Here is a 19,427-nt window from a genome sequence, read left to right on the forward strand (position 1 = left end):
AGAGTGGAAATTGGGCCCACATTAAATTCTCATCAATACATATTAGAAAGCATGTGGCCCTAAATAGGATCGTGTTCCTTATGATAGGTATCTGAACGACACCAAACTTTATACAGGAGACATGCCTTAATTAGAAAAGCAAAATGTGGGAACTATTTTTAAAATAGTACTTACTAGTGTTGGTATTGGCTAGAGGGTTAGGTTTTCTCTGAATGGCACGTGCTGTTCCAGTATCCTCATTGATCTGCTGCATAGAATTAAAGTCAATTGTATAAACACGCCCCAGCGTAGACAGACTTATTTCATCTTCACCAACCTGATGAGCTGCCTGAAGACAAATATGTAAGTTTAAACTCTGTATGAGTTTTGAGTTTACATAAATGAAGATACCGTGTTCCCCACTGCTGAGGGATATAACGGGCACAAAATGAAAGTTTTGGTAACAGCCTCATATATGGGCCATGCCACAAGTAAGATTTTTTAAAATTATTTTTTGCCTGCTTTATGGTTTAATTGTCCTGATTTCATATTGCGAGCTACCCTAAGCACTTGCTTAAATTTATTTTTTGTGGACTACAAGTTTAAAATTAACATTCCAAAGTTTTTACCCAGTACTACACAGTATCAGCAAGGAAACCATTTTAATGGCTATATTCAGCTAAGTCAGACAATAATTTCCAAAATTTCATGAAACTGACTATACATAAGCTTCAAAATTAACCTAGCCTGAGATGATTTCCATTTCATAGCTGAAATTTTATTAATAATTGTTAACCAATGTATACATTTACAAGACTGAACAGTAAGCAATGTCTTTCCTTAAACAGGTATATGTGGGTTACTACCTCAATTATCCGGCTATCAATTCTGTTATAGGGATGCCAAAGACCTCTGTCATCTCGCCATTGCCATATTGCACCATCTGTGTTCTGTGCGTTTCCTTTCTTTAGCATAGTGTCAACAGCAAAAATTCCTTCTTTCGGTAAGCAAGGCATCAATTCACTGAAAAGAGCAAAAACAAACAAACAAAATTAACAGCAAATTTTTGTTTAATGCTAGACTTCATGACAGTGTATTACGAAATCGGATCTCAAGTAAAACCTGAAAGAAAAACTCACCAAAAAAAAGGAAGAAAAGAACCTTACCAAATAAGTGATGTAAGCTCGTACAGTTCTTGAGGGCTTCTTGGAACAAGGTCAATTTGTTCCTGACAACTTCCATTGGAGGCTCCACAAAGAAGAAAGTGAAGAGTTTCTGCAATATCTTTAAGCATAAACAATCAATCACAATGTTACTCTGCCATGTCTGTAGTAAGCATTAAAGAACACTCTCAGAATGGAGCAATTCAAAGAAGAGTGCACTTAGTGTATGTTTCTACTGCAAGAATTAAGTGTACACAGTAACAGTAACTGAAAGCAACCTCAAAACATACTGTACACATGATAATCTCTAAAGCATAAGCCTTCAAGTGTGTGTGCCTGGGGAGGTATATTTCACTCTGGGGGGAAATGGAAAAATCTTCTGACTTTTTATACCATAGGCTGATTCTGGCAACTTTACACAAAATAAAACCGATATTGGGTCATTATCAATGACTTTGGGGGTCACCAGGAGGCCAGGATCCCTAGTGAACATTATAAGTATTTGTTAGGGTGAGGGAAAGAGAAACCAGTGCATTAATTAGCACAAAGGAATTGATTGGCTGTAATTGGAGCCTACAGCTCATTCCCTCTCCCCACCCCACTGTTGACTAGGATTGCAAATAGTATAGAAAATATAGTTCTGTGCAGTGTGAAATCTGTCGGATCTACTGTCAAGATAGAGTTGCATCTAAATTAGTATGAGATGGGGCAGGGGGGGAGACCGTACCTGCCCATCTTTGGGCAGTATAGTTAGTGCTGCTAACCATGAAGGAGGTTGGCATTGTGCAAATGCACCAACAGAAGCAGCTCTACCAGTGTGTTCTCACAGCAGCAACCTCCCTCCTGCTTTGCCCCTCCTATTCTCCATTCAGGTAAGCAACCGCAACTCTGCTGCTAGGAAGTCATGTAAGTGCCACCTCCTGACTACGCCATCTGCTGCTGATCTGCGCCAGAGCTCCACATTTCTCTAAGCATGCTTCTTTGTCTCTATGTGCTCGTTTTACCCTTTTCATATGGTGAAGACACACACTCTCTCTCTCTCATATCTAAGTGATGCATCTCAGTTTACTGTGTCAAGAGTACACCAAGGATAGTCACAAGCATCAGGTTTGGAAAGCAACATGTAATTTAACTAAATGACAAGTTAAGAGACAAAATTCTGAAATTCTGGTTCAGCTATCTTGTTTAAGCCTTCAACTACAAATGTATGTTGTCACGTTGCAGACTTGAAAACATGTTTTCTTACTAAAAGGTTAGAGCTGAAATGAAAATCTGAGAAATATTTGCTGCACAAGCAGAACAGAAGCTGCTCATTGCAGTATCCCACTATCACTATTAATCTATTTTTTTAAAAAATCTAGTGGCTTGCTATCTTTTGAGTTTTGTAGAATTACTAGAAAAATATACACCCAGTGGATATATACATCCAGTGGCAGTTGCTAGCCAAGGGAAAAGCTTCAATCAATTTTGTGTTCTCAATTAACCTCACTCAGCATTCATGTCTAGGTTTTTGCAATGAAACAGCTTTGGTTGCCCTATGGAATGACATTTTCTTGGAGAGAAATGGAGAGTGTGCTCTACCGGTACCTCTCTTTTAAATCGGAACCAGTGAAGGTCCTGTGTGAGTGCCTGGAGGTGGTTGGAGGATGGATGGTGGCTAATGGATTGAGGCTGAATTCTGACAAGACAGAAGTACTGTTCCTGGGGGACAGGGGGTGGGCTGGTGTGGAGGACTCCCTGGTCCTGAATGGGGTAACTGTGCCCCTGAAGGGCCAGGTGTGCAGCCTGGGAGTCATTTTGGACTCACAGCTGTCCATGGAGGCGCAAGTCAATTCTGTGTCCAGGGCAGCAGTCTACCAGTTCCATCTGGTACGCAGGCTGAGACCCTACCTGCCCATGGACTGTCTCGCCAGAGTGGTGCATGCTCTTGTTATCTCCCACTTGGACTACTGCAATGCACTCTAAGCACTTTGAAGGTGACCCAGAAACTACAACTAATCCAGAATGTGGCAGCTAGACTGGTGACTTGGTGACTGGGGGCGGCTGCCAAGACCATATAACACCGGTCCTGAAAGACCTACATTGGCTCCCAGTACGTTTCTGGGCACAATTCAAAGTGTTGGTGCTGACCTTTAGAGCCCTAAACGGCCTCGGTCCAGTATACCTGAAGGAGCGTCTCCACCCCCATCGTTCTGCCTGGACACCGAGGTCCAGCGTCGAGAGCCTTCTGGCGGTTCCCTCACTGCAAGAAGCAAAACTACAGGGAACCAGGCAGAGGGGCCTTCTCGGTAGTGGTGCCCGCCTGGTGGAATGCCCTCCCATCAGATGTCAAAGAGATAAACAACTACCTGACATTTAGAAGACATCTGAAAGCAGCCCTATTTAGGGAAGTTTTTAATGTGTGACATTTTAATGTATTTTTAATCTTTGTTGGAAGCTGCCCAGAGTGGCTGGGGAAACCCAGCCAGATGGGCGGGGTAACAACAACAACAACAACAACAATTTTAATGAAGCAGCAGCAAGCATTTAACTATTTGCTATCATTTCACTTGCCAGTCCTACGGACATTGTAACATCTGGTAAACCGGCCACCAAAAGAGCATACACATGCACTTACTTTGCTTCATAAGTTGAACTGCTAGTGTAGGACAGTTGGAGCACATAAGGGAAAACATGCGCACCACCATGATGAACATCCCTGAGCTCAGAATTGGAGGAGTCACTACTAGGAGCTGCTGAATATTTGTGAGCAAATCCTTAGAGGCAACTTGCTGGAGGAGATTCTTCAAAGGAAAGAAAGAGTGTTTTAAGTATCATTTGGTAAAAACCATTTTGCAACATTATGCTGGAGACAAAAAAATAGATGCTACCTCCTCGTGTTGGAAGTTGTCCACTAGGCGTGCAAAACAGAGGCAAGTGCTTTCTACTGACTTTTTGTCCTAAGAAATTGAAAACAAGTATTACATTTCAATATACAAGATTTGGCATACAGGTACATCAAGAATTACAATCCTGGAATTGTCCTATTACAGTGTTCGGCAGAGTTAACTGAGAAAGCATAAAAAGGACCTAGTCAAACTAATACACAACCAAGAATCACAACCCAAAAACTGGGACAAACTACTTAATTTTGGCTATGGAAATATATTGATATTATCTCCTTTAGGGGGCTGCACTACCATTAAGGTCTGGTGAAATTTCTCCACAGCACATGTAGATCAATCTAAGATTCACATATCAGAACACTTAGAAGATAGCTGACCCAGACAGTTTCTGACCTGGTGGGTTAGTCTTTGTGTAAGCAATGGCAGAGAATCTGCAACAAAGTGAAACTCATCAGGAGTGATGCTCTGGCAGCAGTTGGCAGCAATAGCTAGTGCATTCCTCTGGGCATTTATGCTGAAAAATTCCAGATACAGCAGACAGTCTGCTAAGCCTCCCTATAATACAAAACACACAAAACCAGTTCAGGCAAAGAAAGGACTTTAGATCATCAGGAGAGATACAGAAGTTTCTTGGAGCAAGTGCTCTTTGAGAAAGAAAACTGGTAACAGTCAAGATTAAAAATAGCCCTTTTTTACATCAGAAGAAATACTTACTGCCTGCAGAATAGCTTTACTATGTCTGCGTGATAACATCTCCAAGGCAGTGAGTGCCTGCTCTGCCACATCAATACACTGAATAACTTGCAGCTAGAACAAATAAAAGCAATTTATTTAGTTTTTAAACAAGATTAGAAATTGATCTATGCTGTCAATCATTTTCCAGTGTTCAAATTTTGAACTGTATTTTAATAGTTTCCATTACCTTTAAACATGCACACTTTATAATATAACTTTATATTCACTCAAAAGCTTATTATATAACAGTAATTAAATTGCTCTTCAGTTATGTACCCTATACTATATATATTTATTTTATACAACATTAGTGTCCTTCATTCTGATTCCTTACTTAATCACATGGAAAGAAAATGGGATTGTCCAGCATTTGTGTACAGTATTATACAAACCATTTCCAAATTGTAAAATTTTCCCCACACTACTACTACAACCTATCATCATCATCATCATCAAATCTGATTTAACTCAACCACAGCACTGAAATTTACAGTGTTCTCCTTGAATCCTCCAGAACAGACTGAACAGAAAATTCAGGATTACTGGAATTGGCCGAGTCTTTAAGTTTACACTTTGCCAAATGCATTTGACTACTCAAATGAACGTTCTGTAAAATCAGCCATAACTTCTGGCTTCGATGTATTCAGCTTACAGGGCTGTGGGTGGGAGAGAAGCAAACACTTTATCCAGGCCCGTTAGTCCAGGCTTGCAAGCCTGTTACCAAGAAGAAACCTATGTTCTCTATACAGTGTCCAGATATTGCTAGAGCCAACCAGAAACATGAACAGAAGCAACATCCTAAACAGTGAGGTGCTTCTGGCCTAGGCCCCCTAGAAGAGTGAGTGAGTGTGTGTGTGTGGACTTTGTTCTAAGTGACAATGTACCACGCTACATTACATGCTCTGTCAAGAACTACAAGTCCCAGTTCTTTAAGTTTCTGCTGTCAAATTATATGCAAAGGCAAGAGCTGCCAGAAGGGTGTGGCAGCCAACCAGCAACTGGGACAGGGAAGAGAACAAGTCCCATAATCATGGACTTTAGAGACCCCAGGGACAGGAGACACCAGTGCTGCCAATAGGATTTACAGGCCCCAGAACATGCATAAACAATATAAAGCTAGGCCTCTCATCTCTAGAATGGTTTTAGAACTGGCACTAGATTCCAGGGACAGGGAACGATATCTGAAGGTTATGCATCACTCATGTATAACATATATACATACCTGCTATGCTATCATGTTTGTTCATAAATACAATCAGACGGCTAGAAATGTAAGGGAACTAAAAGCAGCTAAAAAGAAACAAGTAAATCCTCCTTTTTTCAGGTTTTGGAGATCCATCTTAAAACTTCATACCAGGTCGAGAAAAATTACTCTTTGTACTACTTCATAAGACATTGTTGTTGTTGTTTAGTCGTTTAGTCGTGCCCGACTCTTCGTGACCCCATGGACCATAGCACATAAGACATTATGTTACAACAAATGTTAAGTTTATAAAGTTAGTGAACAGTATTACCTTTTCCAAAAAAACAGGAATTGCATCTACTACAACAGCAGATGATCTGGGAAGTGCTTCCATCATATAGGTTAAGGCTCGACAAGCATGATTCATCTATTAAAAGATATAAGAACATAAGAGCCCTGCTAGAACAGTCCGAAACCTATCTAGTCTAGAATTTTGTTTCCCACCATGGCCAACCAGATGCGTATAAGAAGCCTACAAAAGTAGAGCATAAAGGTAATAGGTCTTCCCTACTGTTGTTCCCTCTCCTGCCCACCTAGCAGTTCGAAAGCACGTCAAAGTGCAAGTAGATAAATAGGTACCGCTTCGTGCACTGCTCTGGTTCACCAGAAGCGGCTTAGTCATGCTAGCCACATGACCCGGAAGCTGTCTGCAGACAAACTCCGGCTCCCTTGGCCTATAGAGCGAGATGAGCGCCGCAACCCCAGAGTTGTTCGTGACTGGACCTAACAGTCAGGGGTACCTTTACCTTACTGTTGTTCCCTAGGAAGTGGTTATCACGAGACATTCTGCCTCTTATACTAGACATAGCATATAGCCACCATGACCAGCAGCCATTGATAATGATAGGGGACCAGTCTAACAATGCTATACTGCTATCTAGAATGTGCAAACTAGCAAAGCCTGCTTTGAGATTTACCTGAAGCTGCATTTAACAAAGTGTGCATGAAATACTTACAATGTCAAAATTGTGCTCCATCTGCAGCAATGTTATCTGCAAACAATACGAAAGGATGAGTCAGCTTGCAAGAACAATTTCTCTAAATTCTAGTAATTTATAGGTGTGTTGAATCTTGTGTTTTTAACTTTGTTGTTTTTTAGCTTCTTTTTAACTTTTTATGCTTTTATTGTATGCTTTTATTTTTACTGCAGTAAACCACTTTGATTCATTTTTGCTATGCTGTATTGTGGAAAATAAATATTTTTATAAACTGTTAAAAACAATTAGCTGCTGGATTTTGAGATGTCATTTTGAGCATTCATGTTGGTTGGAAGTTTTCTACTATGTGTGCAAAACATAGGCAAGTTTATGCAGCAAATAAATTCCAAGTTATGTTGATGGCTCACTGCAACAATTTAGTGTTGCATCTCTTTCTAAAAAATTAATAAAGTGTCACTGCTAGCCAAATTTTATTCTCAAGCCTGGATTAATGCAGTATTCCTCTACAAGTGATCAAGGAATGACAGTGTCAGTGAAAGCATGACATATGAACGTGTATTATGATATTGCTCTGACAAAATGTTCCAGCTTCTAGTGCCGATACAATGGTCTCTCCCAATTTGCACTTACAATCATCTTATGACAGGCATAGGCAAACTCTGGCCCTCCAGATGTTTGGGACTACAATTCCCATGATCCCTAGCTAACAGGACCAGTGGTCAGGGATGATGGGAATTGTAGTTCCAAACATCTGGAGGGCCGGAGGTTGCCTATGCCTGCCTTATACGATAGGTTAGGCTGAGAGAGACTTGCCCAAGGCCACCCACTCAGCTTCATGCCTGAGCAAAAATTTGAACCCATGTCTATCCAGTTCAAATCCAAACCCCTACCCGCTACACTGGATCTCAAAATGGTTACACAAGATGCACATTTATTCCCTAGTTGTTTGAAACACAATCAGTAATTTGCTGTTTCTTTTAAAAAAAAAGTCACTTTTTGGCAAGGCCATTGGTGAAACATACTGCTCTAAAACATTTAGAGAGAATGCAATTATTGAAGCATTTACGGTACTTCGTCATGAAAACACAGTGGATAATGCACATTACATGTTCAAATGGATGAGTGAAGACTGGTCCTTACCAGAGCTGGCACAACACTTTTGACTGGAAATCCTCCCAAAGTTTCTTCATTCCCCATGACCAACAACTGACACATTTCAATCACAGACTGTAATTGCTGGCTTTCATCAGTAGCCTGGAGCCCCTGTAGAAGTTGCTGAGCTTTAGAACCTAGAAAAATTGGGGATTTTAAAAGCTTAAATCTTCCACTTCCATAATATATTATCATAGTTGATTAAGAGAGAGAAGGCATTTTCATTAGCTGCCTATCATAAATATGAATGCAGGGAGCCAGTAATGCTGCATTTATATGCATCTTTGTTGATATTCAAATGTTATTCGATTACAGCTACCAAATAAACCAACAGTATGTGCTTTAAGCTACCGAAATGCACTATAATATTCAACAGATATTGCAAACTGAATCCATCCTGATAAGATAGGAAGAGAAATAGAAACACAATTTAAATACATTTTTTTAGCTAACAGAGTTCTCAACCTGATCAAACCCTGGTAGATCTATGGGCACATAGTTCTGAATCACTATTCAAAAGGAAGTTCCAAATTTACACACAGTTAAGACACACACAGTACAGCCTCTTCTCACTCCTGCTAATACTGCACTTGTAGCTTTCTGTACTTCAGGCTTTCTAGTGATGAACTGGTGCCAAAAGACAGATGTCTCCCTGGAGGACATTAAGCTGAATTGTATATTGTCTTCCTATGCAAAGTATGGTTGCCCAACTGTAGAGAATTAGGCTGTTATGCTGAACTGTAGTGTCATTATACTGGAATAATTACACTGGCAAAACTTTGAGAGGATCCCAATTCTGTTTTAAACATTCAAAAACTTTTCTTCTTCATGGTACACCCTGCACAGTGAAGTACCAACAACAAAAAACCTTTAGTCAAAATATGCAGTTTTAATCAATCATGAGAGATTAGAGACCAATGTGTTTCTGAACAGCATCTCACCAGGCAAAGTTTCACAATGTCAAAAGACTGGGTGTACATCTAAGTCTAGATAGGTCATAGGCTAGTGCTTCTGTTAACATATGCATCATTTACTTAAAATACAAAGCTACTACTGATGAAACTTCTAAGAGTAGATACATCTTCCTAATTTAGGAAAGCTTAGAAAATTTAAACCACCTTGCTCAATGGACTGAATCACTGTAGGAATATTTGATTACCTATGCAGAGGCTGTGGTTGGACAATGTTGGTTTATTAAATGGGGATTTACCACTGCACTGTGAACCACTATTAAACCAGAAAGCCTCTAATTAACCATCAAGTACAATAAAAATAGTGAAAAACACATTTAAACTTTAGGATTCCTGCAAAAGCAATTATTTGAGAGAACAACCAGATAAGCATAAAAAAACAACATACTAAAGCAGGCATCCCCAAACTGCGGCCCTCCAGATGTTCTGGCCTACAACTCCCATGATCCCTAGCTAACAGGACCAGTGGTCAGGGATGATGGGAATTGTAGTCCAAAACATCTGGAGGGCCGAAGTTTGGGGATGCCTGTACTAAAGGTTGAAGATGGGTACTTTTCATTCCCAGCTGTCAGGGCTGACCTTACTACAGGACAGATGGGGACAACTGTTTCTAGCATTGCAGGCCCTCCTGTGGGTCCATGTGGTTGTTCAGACTTCCTGCACTTCTTAGAAGGGGCCATGGTCCAACCAAATAGGAAGTGACTCTTGGACACTGTCAAACATGGTACCCCCTAGTCAACAATAGCCAGTGTATATAGAAAAGAAATTGCGAATGTGCATCTATGTCTCCAATCACCCACCCACAACTCCAGGAGAGAGTTTCCTAGAAGACAGTACTGAATTAGGTACATCCCAATGATTCTTTCTGACACAAGAAAGTGTCAAGCATGGCACTCCAATGCCAATAATAGCCAAAGTGCTAATTTCTCCTCCCATTCTAAAATAGTCGGGATTCTCTCTCCTTTCCAATGCTTTCCAATTAGGAGAAATTAGTAGAATTTATGAATCTCTCAAAAATGACAGCAGCAATTAGGAATACCCCCCAGACAAATTTGTAAAAAAGAATGGAAGTATGTTGAGGATTTTTTGGAAAAAAGAAGGAATGAATATAGATTTGGTGATTTGCTTAGACTGAAAGATATAAAGGGAAAATTGGAGAACATGTGTAAAAATTAACTGAGGTAAAGCAAGATAAAAGAAATTATGTAAAGAAAAACGGTATTCAAACAACAGGAAGTAATTTTCTTCCTTTTCTTTTCTTTTCTTTTTCCCTTTTCTTTCTCCCTCTTTTCTGCCTTACTATCCTTTCACCATGATATAGAATTGATATATTATTAATGTATATTTAATATAAAATTGATTATCTGAAATATTCGCCGCATAATATCCCTTATGTAGGTTTTTTTTTCTCCCTTTCTTTTCCCCCCTTCTTTTTAATTTCAACTATTTGATAAGTTTGATGCTTATTTTCTGACTATATTTCCATAGTCTGTCTATTTTTGTATCATTTATCCATTTATCTGTTTATAGTTTTATGTAATCTTTTTAAAGAATTGAAATAAAGTTCCTTTTTAAAATAATAATAATAGCCAAAGTGCTTAGAAATTAAGAACTGGGAATATACACCCCAAGCTCTGAGCCACCACGAATCATATACCTTAAAAAAGCCTTGTACAATCAAAGACAAGCTTCCATATAAGATGGCACACAACTGGCATCCAATCCAGAGAAATAATTGTGTGCAATACACCATCCCATGCCAATTATAGCCAATGTATGCAGAATGAACAAAGTATCAGGTGTGTGTGTCTGTGTGTCACAATAGGTTTTCAGCCACTCTAAATCATACGACACCACAGCATTGTGTCCACCTCAGTGCTTAGTTTGAGCACAAGACACGGTCAAGCATGGTGCCCCCATGCAAATAGCAGCCAAAATGTTAGCCAAAAGCTAATTTGGAGATGGGGCACGGAGTGTGTCCATTGGACCCCTCGTAAGCAGTGATTATTACTTTTCAATCCAACTACTTGGGATTATAAAACATTATTTGGCAAGAATGTTAAAGTTCAACCTTGTTTTTACTGCACTAAAGTTTCCCTTTTGTCCAAATCATAAAATGATGCTCACCACATATGGAACAAGTCAGAATCCTAAGTCACATTGTGAAGCTGGAAAAGGATTAATGGTTGAATCATGGTGAAAGGGCTGTGCATGTAGGCAAAAACCCCAGATTTAACTCGGCTTAAGAGACAGAAAAAGGATCATCCAAACCATGTGATTCAAGTGTAGAAAGCAGTAGTTGTTTAAACAGGTTGCTTTAAATATGTTTCCTGTCTGCTGCAACAAATATAATTCAAGTGATTAAGAAGAAATCCACAAATGTGGAGGTTTGACAAAAGCAAATTAATAGGAGGTTGTGTTTTTTTTACTTGTTAATAAAAGTTACAATACAAGATCCAAGTATTCTGAGAATTTAGTCTTAGATGTAGTCCTTCAAGAAGCTATGAGGCTGAGGTGGGACAAACTTCCCAAGAGTAGTAATTCCAGAAACTTCCTGGATGAAGCAGCTTACTTACTAGCTCCACTTCCAATTGTCCGATGAAAAAGTTGCGACATTCGAGGACCAAGAGGACCAAACAGATGTGGAGGAAGACCTCTAGCTTCCAACAGAGCTAGAGACAAAAATATACATATAACTTATTTGTATGAAACTCATGCACAGCACCAGAATATATAATTCACATCACAGACTTTCATTGTTGTAGGACAGATTATTCTGGGGGACCCAGGTGGCGCTGTGGTTAAATCACTGAGCCTAGGGCTTGCTGATCAGAAGGTCGGCGGTTCGAATCCCTGTGACGGGGTGAGCTCCCGTTGCTTGGTCCCAGCTCCTGCCAACCTAGCAGTTCGAAAGCATGTCAAAATGCAAGTAGATAAATAGGAACCGCTACAGCGGGAAGGTAAACGGCGTTTCCATGTGCTGCTCTGGTTTGCCAGAAGCAGCTTTGTCATGCTGGCCACATGACCTGGAAGCTGTATGCCGGCTCCCTTGGCCAATAATGCGAGATGAGCGCGCAACCCCAGAGTCGGTCACAACTGGAGCTAATGGTCAGGGGTCCCTTTACCTTTACCTTTAGGACAGATTATTAATATGATTAAACCCTATACCATAACAATAACGAGCCAATTCTAATCAAGATCTGAGTGCAGTGGTTTTTTTTGGGTGTTCTTGTTTACTTTTGCAGAACTCAAATCTTATAGCAATTTTCATTTGAATGTCTCAACTATTTTAACTCATTTTCTCTGTGAAGAATTTTAATGTTATGGGCCAAGCTAGAACTGCTAACTTAGAAGCAATATTTTACATTCATTTATCTAGTCAACGGCCCCAAGCCTTGAAAGCAGTACAAGTTTAAAATAATTACTAGCATACATCCCACTTGGACACCTACCTAAAACAAGGAAAACTTAGAAAACCTATTCTTTATTCTGATTGAAAATGAAAGTTCCAATACCTATTAATGGTACTACTTAGGACAGCTAAAGGTATCTATTAAGGACAAAAAGCAATTGAATCCTCTTTGCTCTTCTAAAAAATAATAATAAGAGCAAGGACTGCCAACTACCTCCTAGAAGATAAGGAAGCCAGCCTTTAGAGGACGCAATGCTAGACCAAACAAAAAGATAAAACGTTTTCTAATCACCATAAAAGTCATTCCTTCCAATAATGAAACTTTGACTTTACAGTGTATGACGGCAAATGCAGTTCCAGAAATCAGAATGGGCAAAATCCAGTGATAAGCAGACCCATTGTAATCTCTGTACATTTATTTCAATCAATCTATTCTAACTTAGTTCTATCTACTCCAAAGAACAATTTAGCTGGATATCACCCAATGCCATTTCCAACCTTCTCACATAAAAAGTTTTAATTTTTATTTTAACCATGAAGATTTCACTTAAGTGATATGCCATCAATAATCAGCAACTGGAGTAGAAAGAGTGGGAAAATACATTACAAGTCCTGGAAAATTAATGCTGACTGATCTATATTTCCTCCCAAAGAATATAAAAGTGCAGCATTAAAAATCCTTAACATAACATAAGCCTCTTAGTTTGTACCTTGCAATCTCCCCATCTCAGAATCATCCGATTCACTTTCACCAGAGGTAGTCATGCCCACAGCCCCAGCAACAGAACTAGAAGCTACAGGAGGGGGAAAAAATAGTGGCACTATATTAATAAGTCACACAGTATACATACTTGTTAACTCTTCCTGAAATCCTCCTTCCAAAGTAGTCAAAGAAAACCTTTAATGACTCCAGTAGGAATAGGAATGGGCATACAAAAAAAGCAGGTTTATTTTTAGTCTTGACCCACATAGTATGGAATGACTGCACTTGAACACACAAGGTCAGTTTAAGCTTTCAGCCATGCAATATGGTTGAAACTTTGGGGCTTCTTTTTCTTTAGTAAATAAGCAATTTAAAACAGAGGGCAATGGCATTATACCATATAAAATAATAACAGTTCAAACATTTTTGCTTAAACAGAAAACTGACAGGAACATTCAGAATTAGGAGTTATAATTAGAACTTGGTGTGCTTCGCACCCTGCAACAAGGCTGTCAAGCAGATATGCACTAACAAGTTTGTAGGGTTAGACTAGTGTAGTACTGTAGCTTTGTAGCTTTCACAAAACCACAGAGGTGAAAAAGGCAGAGGAAACACTTCCCACAGACTTGTAGAACAGAAAAACATTTGTTCAGGGTAATACTAGTTTGCTTGCTTGCAAGGTAAGTTGCTAACAGCAAAAATCTATGCATGTTTACTCAGAACTAAATTCCATAGATTTCAGTGGGATTTACTCCCTACAAAGGGTGCTTATGTCTGCAGCTGTAACAATGAAAGTGCAGGGTATTAAGATGCTTCTATTACCTGTTAATAGAAGTATAAACAAAACTAAGCAAATTAAAACTAACGTGCAAAAACAGCCAGTGAGCAAATGGCTTTACTTATATTCAGCAGCGCAGTCAGTAGATCTATGATCCTATCAAGCACCTGGTATATTGGACAGGAGCCAAGGCAAATGAATGCTCACTCCTTTTTAACCACAGTAGAGGTATCAGGAGTCACATACACACACCCTGCCCTCATTGCCCCTTGACAAATATATTTAAAGGAAAACATCAACATTAACATTAAACCACAGTTAATACTAGCTAGGATTCCTGTTTTAACAAGAATATCAGCCAAACTTGAAACCTCAGTAAGAGACTACATATTTTTAGAAGGTGAGATCTAAATGCATCGTCAACTGACTTGAATAGAAACATAGGTATCACTAAGTGTAATTGGTGCAAGAAAAAACAGAAATGCAGTCCCATCCACAGGGTCTTAAGAGGAAAGTGTTGGCAGAGTATGCTTTGAAGCTAAAGAACTACTTTAGGTACATGGTTTGGGAATGTTAAATGGGTCCTCTTTGAACAAGCCTCTTTGCTATATTATAAAGTCTCAAATGGAGTATAACAGATCACAAAGCAGAAACATTTCAAGTAACTCAAGTCCAAAGACCCTTTGAGCATTTTCTCCTTTTTTAAATCAGGCCAAAACAGAGCACCAAATAAAGCACGTAACCTCAGATACTTAAGTGTACTAGTATTGACATTTCTAGGCAGAGCAAATACAAACAATTTCTGGACAATAACTGCTTTTTCTGTGCCAGTGTTGAGTGACACTAGTTAACCATACCTGCTGCTCCTTGTGGAGCCTCATCAGCTCGTGCAGCTGAAGAATTAACTCCATCCTGGTTGTTATCAGGATCAGCCATTTTCTCCTGTCGGCGAGCTTCAGCTGCTCCTCTTTTGCCCAGGCCAGAGCCTCGCCGACTGAAAACAGAGTTATCATCAGAAGCCATCCAGATTACCCTATGTGGTCTACAGTACTGGTACTATCAGCACTCAAAATTAAACCATGCAGACATGGAGTCATAACAGAACAGTTAAAACTATATGCAAAATGTTTTAAAGGGGAAGTTCAAACAGTCACATCTGCAGATGAAGCAGATGAGAGGCATGTTGAGAAGAGATGCACTATCAACATTATCACATCCATGCTTCACTGACGTCAATAACTACTTGTTCAGATATGCCTACAAAGAAATTTCCTTCTATTTTCCTAATTTCTATAGAAAACAGAATTTCTGTATTGTTCAAAAGAGCTGATGAATAATAACACATCTTCAAGACCTCACAATAGGCTAGTTAACAGCACTGTAATTAGATTATCTGAACTGGGCTGTAGTTCTCTTGTAACAAGTTAGGTTATTTTGTAGTGTCTATTTCAGCGCTGAGAAATTGGGCCGATGTATTAAATTATCCTGTCTCTTGGGTGGTTTATTGCATATTATCCTGTAGTCATCACGACACAAATATAGGTTGTCAATAAGAATGTGCTTTCTAAACCCTTCAGGGAGATTCCCTCAAACACGAATTCATCTTCACAATATTTTATTATTATTTATTATTTATACCCCGCCCATCTGGCCGGGTTTCCCCCACCACTCTGGGCGGCTTCCAACAAGTACTAAAATACATTAAAATATCACAGATTAAAAACTTCCCTAAATAGGGCTGCCTTTAGGTGTTTTCTAAATGTCAGGTAGTTGTTTATCTCCTTGACCTCCGATGGGAGGCGTTCCACAGGGTGGGCGCCACTACCGAAAAGGCCCTCTGCCTGGTTCCCTGTAGCTTTGCTTCGCGCAGTGAGGGAACCGCCAGAAGGCCCTCGGCGCTGGATCTCAGTATCCGGGCTAAACGATGGTGGTGGAGACGCTCCTTCAGGTATACAGGACCGAGGCCGTTTCTGTATCTTAACATACAGTACATGTAATTTTTAAAGTTCAAAAATACCTGGTACTAGCACAGGAGCCCGTGGTCTTTTGCCGTGTGCTCCGCCTTAAACTGGGGAGCTCCGCAGGTGGTGATTCACTGCGCTTTTTTGTTGATTTTCTTAAGCCTTAAGAGAGAAAAAGACAGCTGAAACAAAGACAATACTCGTTTCTTTACAAAGACTGCTTCAGAGAATGAAATGAAGCTGCACATTCTTCCTCCTCTTGACCAAATAATGGATTCAAGGGAAAACACAAATTGTATTTATTCTCTATCAGATACAATGCCTCCTGTGTTGCATGTATTTATGTGGTTAACAACAACATCACATTATATGCAATAACCTTGCCCGGCTATACTAATAAAAAGATGGGGGAAAGGTCCACATTGTACGGTGGTGGACTTGTATTCCAATATTTGAACTGGGACCATAAAATACATAAAAAATTTCAAGGTTTTCTTCCACCCTTAATTGCAAAACCTTATTAAAGAAAGAAAGCTGATTGAAACATGCATCAGAATCCATTTGAAGTCTCTGGGCTAATTTGCATGTCAGAGTAAACCACGGCTTACCACAAACAGTTTGTTGGAGCGTACTGAAGAATTTTCTACCTTTACTCTGTTTGGCTTAGTGTTACATGTGAACCAGTCTTTGCTGCCTGAGTCTCCCCAAAATCAATCACAAGCAGTAAGCCAAGGTTACCAGAACTAAGCCAAGTCAGAACTTGTTCGTATTATTAGCTGAAGGACGGGTGTTCAAAGAGTATGCATGGATGCAAAAATCTCAAATGTGGATTTCCATCCAATCAAGCTCAGCAACTGCACCTGAACAAGTTCATTTCTCCTTAAAGCTAGGGTAGTCTTAACAGGGCAGTCACTTAAAAAAAATCATATAAAATAATGGGAAATGTGAGACAAAATCCTTGTTAGTCCTGTGAAGGAAGTATAAGCAACATTGTGAAAGATCCACTTGTAGAAGGCCAAAGTCCTAGATTTCATTATATTAATTTCATTAATTATATTGGCACTGTGGATCACACACATATTACGGTACTTCTTGGAGAAGTTTGACTGAGCTAGTGGTCACCAGGGCTTTTTATCCCAATTCTACACTCAAGCTCAGTCTTATGCAATGAATGTAACTGTACTTCGGACTTGCCCTCCTCTGTGAGCAATCACAACCAGAAATCATACAGATGGAAGAGAGATTTCAGCATCTAGAATGACATACATATATGTGTCTGCTCTCATTTTATGGAATTCTTGTGTTTAACACTGGTTTAGCCACTCTGGTCAGATCCCAACAAAAAAATAGTAAAAACACAATACGTCAAACGCTAAAATCTTCCGTGCTGTCTTCAGGGCTGCCCTGAGATTGCTTGTAAGGAAGAGGCAAGTTAGAAATATTTTAAATAAATTTTAAAATTAAAAGGGCACCATGACCCCTCTTTATTTAAGAAATTAAGTACTATGCATAAATTTTTGTATCGCTTTCCTCTGAATCAATGAACAGAGTGATGTCCTTGGTCTACATCTCAAGAGGACCTCAAGGCCTCACAAGGCACAATCTGAACTAAAGCTAGAAATACAGGCATTGCCACTGGGGTCATTTCAAGTGCTGTGCATTTTTCCTTAAGCTTCTTTTGAAGGAAACTAGCAGTTGCATATTTCAAAGTTGTATTTAGGAGTACCAGTTTGTGAAATAACTTTGAACACAGATTTCAAGCAGTACTCTGGGGTGAATTTCCATTTTAGAGGGAAGTTGAACCTACAGAAGAGCTATGAAATGTGACTGACCAGTAAATTTTTATTTTTAAAATATTTCAGGGTCCATTTTAAAAAGCATACCCAATTTTAAGTTATTGTACAATAAGACAAGCAACTTGGAATAGAGACTAAGGACCAGTTCCTATTTTGGATTAACTCTTTGCATCCAGAAAACTAGCATGCTAAACAGGTTAGGTTGAACCCTCTCTTCTTCAACATGGAGTTGTCCCCCTATGGGGAAGTATTCAAATATACACCTCTGCATCTATAGCTGAAGTATTACAATAGCTTCTCCTTGGCTATAACAGTTGTATGGACTTCCCCTCCTCACGGTTCTCACCTGCAAATTACTTTTTATACTATTTAATGCAAATCCTGAACAATAAACATGTTACATAAGGTGGTCAAATTTCAAGCCCTCACATAAGTAAAAACATTTTCAACTCACTTGCTAGTTTAGCCTGCAATCCTGAAGGCCCGGGTTTTGATGCCTCTGGCTTAGAAGAGCCTGGCAGAGTCAGTTTTGTTTTAGGCAGGCTAACCTTGGGGCTGAAACGAGCAGCCCAATCAAACTTTGAAGAGCCACTTATTTTATTCTGTTCTTTATCACGGCTACTTCTCCGTGGGCTGGGGCTGGAGGCAGATCTGGAACGCCTGGCCTTAGTCTGGTCTTTCCCCTGTTTTACTCTGGCACCCTGAGGAACAGCAGAAGAGGCAGAAGCAACAACAGAAGAAGAGGAGGATGTGGAAGCTGAAGAGGAGGAATCAGTGATGGTGCTACACCCAGCTTTGGCTGAGCTCGCTGATTTTGAAGCCAGCTTGGTGGGTTTTGCTGGTCTCTCTTCACTGCCAGTCGATTCAGCTGGTGGACGACTCTTTACAATGGATGAGGTCTCTGTCCTTTTCCGTTTCTGGCTTCGGGAGCCACTGGCAGCTCCACCCTTTCTGGTATGAGCCTTGCTTGTGGATGGCAATTGTGAAGACTTTGACTCCTGCTCTTGATGCAAGTGTCTTTTCTTCGACTTAGTCTGTGGCTTGTTAGTTTCCAAATCTGAGGAAGAATCAGCGTGCTGAAGTGCCTTGGGTTTTTTGGCAGGGCTAGGAGAATTTGTCTGGTTGTAATCTGGGCTAGCACTGCGTTTCACTCCTCGAGGACTGTCCTTTTTAGGCACCTGCCCTGGTTTTTGCCGCTCCAAAGTATTGTCTGTGTCCAGAGCCTCTTGTTGTGGAATTATAATAGCAGATGAGGTACAGCCTCTGTTGAGGGGGAAAAAACCAGTATCATCAGTGTCATCATCATCATCATCTACAGTCACCCAGCTATTTAATTTGTGGTATTCCAAGGAAAGGAAATTATAATTAGTTACTTTTTTTTACTATCTAAAGAGGAAAAAATCAACATTAAACTTTTAATTCTGATTTTAGTAAGCAACTTTGAGTGAAGCAGTAGTGCTGAAAGTTTTACAGAAACCTGTATTGTCAACATGTGTCTCTCTAACATACTAAACAATTAATACCGAAAAGTGACCACTTCAGTACAGTGGTACCTCTACTTACGAATTTAATGCGTTCCGAACACACATTTGTAAGTCGAAAAAAATTGTATGTCGAATCCCATAGAAATGCATTGGGAGAAAAAAATTGTATGTCAAAGCAACCCTATCTAAAAATTCGTAAGTAGAAAAAATCCTATCTAAACCGCATC

The 19,427-nt window shown here is 39.7% G+C and overlaps 1 protein-coding gene across 12 annotated transcripts in view; it reads right to left on the minus strand.

Annotated features, from left to right (window-relative positions):
• TRIP12 (thyroid hormone receptor interactor 12) overlaps positions 1 to 19,427 on the minus strand; it is a 75,850-nt gene that overhangs the window by 25,850 nt on the left and 30,573 nt on the right. For 8 of the 12 annotated variants that reach the window (XM_060274515.2, XM_035133968.3, XM_060274512.2 and 5 more), the window contains 15 exons: positions 18,171 to 18,979; positions 15,977 to 16,082; positions 14,817 to 14,953; positions 13,189 to 13,272; positions 11,643 to 11,738; positions 8,084 to 8,232; positions 6,962 to 6,997; positions 6,277 to 6,372; positions 4,742 to 4,834; positions 4,421 to 4,582; positions 4,013 to 4,081; positions 3,760 to 3,925; positions 1,146 to 1,263; positions 846 to 1,002; positions 175 to 328 (listed from right to left, as the gene is read on the minus strand). In XM_060274515.2, the coding sequence (XP_060130498.1) occupies positions 175 to 328; positions 846 to 1,002; positions 1,146 to 1,263; positions 3,760 to 3,925; positions 4,013 to 4,081; positions 4,421 to 4,582; positions 4,742 to 4,834; positions 6,277 to 6,372; positions 6,962 to 6,997; positions 8,084 to 8,232; positions 11,643 to 11,738; positions 13,189 to 13,272; positions 14,817 to 14,953; positions 15,977 to 16,082; positions 18,171 to 18,979 (2,432 nt within the window). The remainder of the gene's footprint in view (positions 1 to 174; positions 329 to 845; positions 1,003 to 1,145; positions 1,264 to 3,759; positions 3,926 to 4,012; positions 4,082 to 4,420; positions 4,583 to 4,741; positions 4,835 to 6,276; positions 6,373 to 6,961; positions 6,998 to 8,083; positions 8,233 to 11,642; positions 11,739 to 13,188; positions 13,273 to 14,816; positions 14,954 to 15,976; positions 16,083 to 18,170; positions 18,980 to 19,427) is intronic. The other 4 variants (XM_060274517.2, XM_060274516.2, XM_060274514.2 and 1 more) reach the window with 1 other exon arrangement.

This window comes from Zootoca vivipara, chromosome 5 (genome assembly GCF_965207765.1).
Source record: "Zootoca vivipara chromosome 5, rZooViv2.hap1.1, whole genome shotgun sequence".
Classification (NCBI taxonomy): domain Eukaryota; kingdom Metazoa; phylum Chordata; class Lepidosauria; order Squamata; family Lacertidae; genus Zootoca; species Zootoca vivipara.